General features: G+C 47.1%; 1 protein-coding gene across 1 annotated transcript; it reads left to right on the top strand.

Annotated features, from left to right (window-relative positions):
- The first annotated feature begins 481 nt into the window (after nt 1–481).
- On the top strand, nt 482–948 carry Pmis2 (PMIS2 transmembrane protein). Its single transcript, XM_071604190.1, has 2 exons — nt 482–643; nt 775–948. The coding sequence occupies exons 1-2, from the start codon at nt 482–484 to the stop codon at nt 946–948; spliced, it is 336 nt and encodes a 111-aa protein (XP_071460291.1).
- The last annotated feature ends 639 nt before the right edge of the window (nt 949–1,587 follow it).

The raw sequence follows: 1,587 nt of genomic DNA, 5'->3' as shown, positions 1-1,587 counted from the left end.
TTCTTCCTGTCAGTTTGGACAAAACAGTACAAAGTATTTTATTTTAATTCAATGCTTCATCATCCATTACTGACATCATTCACTTTCCCTCCTGTTTCTTCCTGGGCTCATTTACTCTGCTCTCTCCCGCAGCTCTCAGGAGGCCTTCCTGGTCCTGCCTACTTGCTCCATCTGCAGACGCAGGGGATGCAGGAGGGAGGAAGAGCCACGAGGCAAACTTCCAACCAATCCCTACCCGAGTGGGCGGGGCCAATGCCTGAAAGGGGTAGAGCTTCCTGCGGAGGCCTCCGGAGTCCCAGTGAGACCACGCCTCCTCATGAGGACAGCCAATCAGGATCTGAGGCGCTGCTTTCTCCATTGTGAAGAAGTAGCCTTTGACGGGTCTGGGTCCTGGGAGTCCCAGTAAAGCAAGAGGAGTTGGCGTGGGTCAAGGTCTGTTCCCAAGAAATTCAGCGTCTGCCTTTACCTGAGCGGAAAGATCATGGTCCCCAAACCTAAGCCCCCACCACCACCAGCCGAAAATGCTAAACCACAGTCGCCGGAAGAACTGGCATTTTATGCTCCGAACCACCTATGTTTGGTCGTTTTGGGTATATTGCTTTGCCCTCCCTTGGGAATTCTAGCTTTCAAGGAGAGAAAAAAGGTAAAATAAAGACATGGCCATCCTATCCTCTTCCTGACCCCTATATCTGCTCCAGTCCTGAGACCTGGGATGTGGTTTTCCCTCAATGGTGGGAGGGCTTCAACCCTTCTACCAAAGGTTTCTGAGCTCAGAGTTTCTTGGTTCAGAAACTGACCACTATGCTTTCGCCCTTACAGATCATGCTGGCTAACCGCAACAACGAATGGGAACAGGCTTACAAAAGCTCACGCAAAACTGGTTGGCTATCTGTGTTCTCCATACTCGGTGGTTTGGCCATCATTTATCTACTTTTCCTATATATATGAGGACCAGGAGCAGCATCCCCCGACGTCTACTCCCCAACAGACCAACCCACAAAGAGACTGAACAGCTATCAGGCAAGAAAATCAATAGCCGAGACATCCCCTAGCCAAGAAACCCACCAGCCAAGGAACTCAACATCCAAGCATCCCAGCAGCCCGGCAACATCTAGGTCACCTGTCTGTACTACTTAAGCAGACCTGGCTTCCAGAGCTGTCTTCATCCACCTTAGGGCTCCACACTTCATGTCCTAGATCTTCTTCCTTGACTCTGGGATATGCTTACAGAAAAAAATTTTATTTAAACCAATAAAATTAAAGGGAATGTTCTATCTTCATGTGTATTTGTGTGGGTTTGCGGGGTCCAGATCTATGTTTTGCTGGGGTATGTATTTCCTAGACCATGTGAAAAGCAGAATGCCCTAATGGTGAAGTCCAGGGACATGAAAATAGGGCAGATGGAAGTTCATAACCCCCCCTGACATTTAAAAACTGTATATACTTGGAAAAAATACTTTTCTTGGGCCTGGCTCCTTTGTCTGTAAAACAGCCATAATATTGCCAAAGTAAGATGATATTTAGAAATGTGAATAAATATTTATTCTCATTAAGTGTTTTTCCATTCAACCTGGGATGGTAGGTTTT

Source organism: Marmota flaviventris, chromosome 18 (assembly GCF_047511675.1).
Source record: "Marmota flaviventris isolate mMarFla1 chromosome 18, mMarFla1.hap1, whole genome shotgun sequence".
NCBI classification, from domain to species: domain Eukaryota; kingdom Metazoa; phylum Chordata; class Mammalia; order Rodentia; family Sciuridae; genus Marmota; species Marmota flaviventris.
Note: the sequence above shows the minus strand (reverse complement) of the source record. Positions and strands in the feature narration are given on the sequence as shown.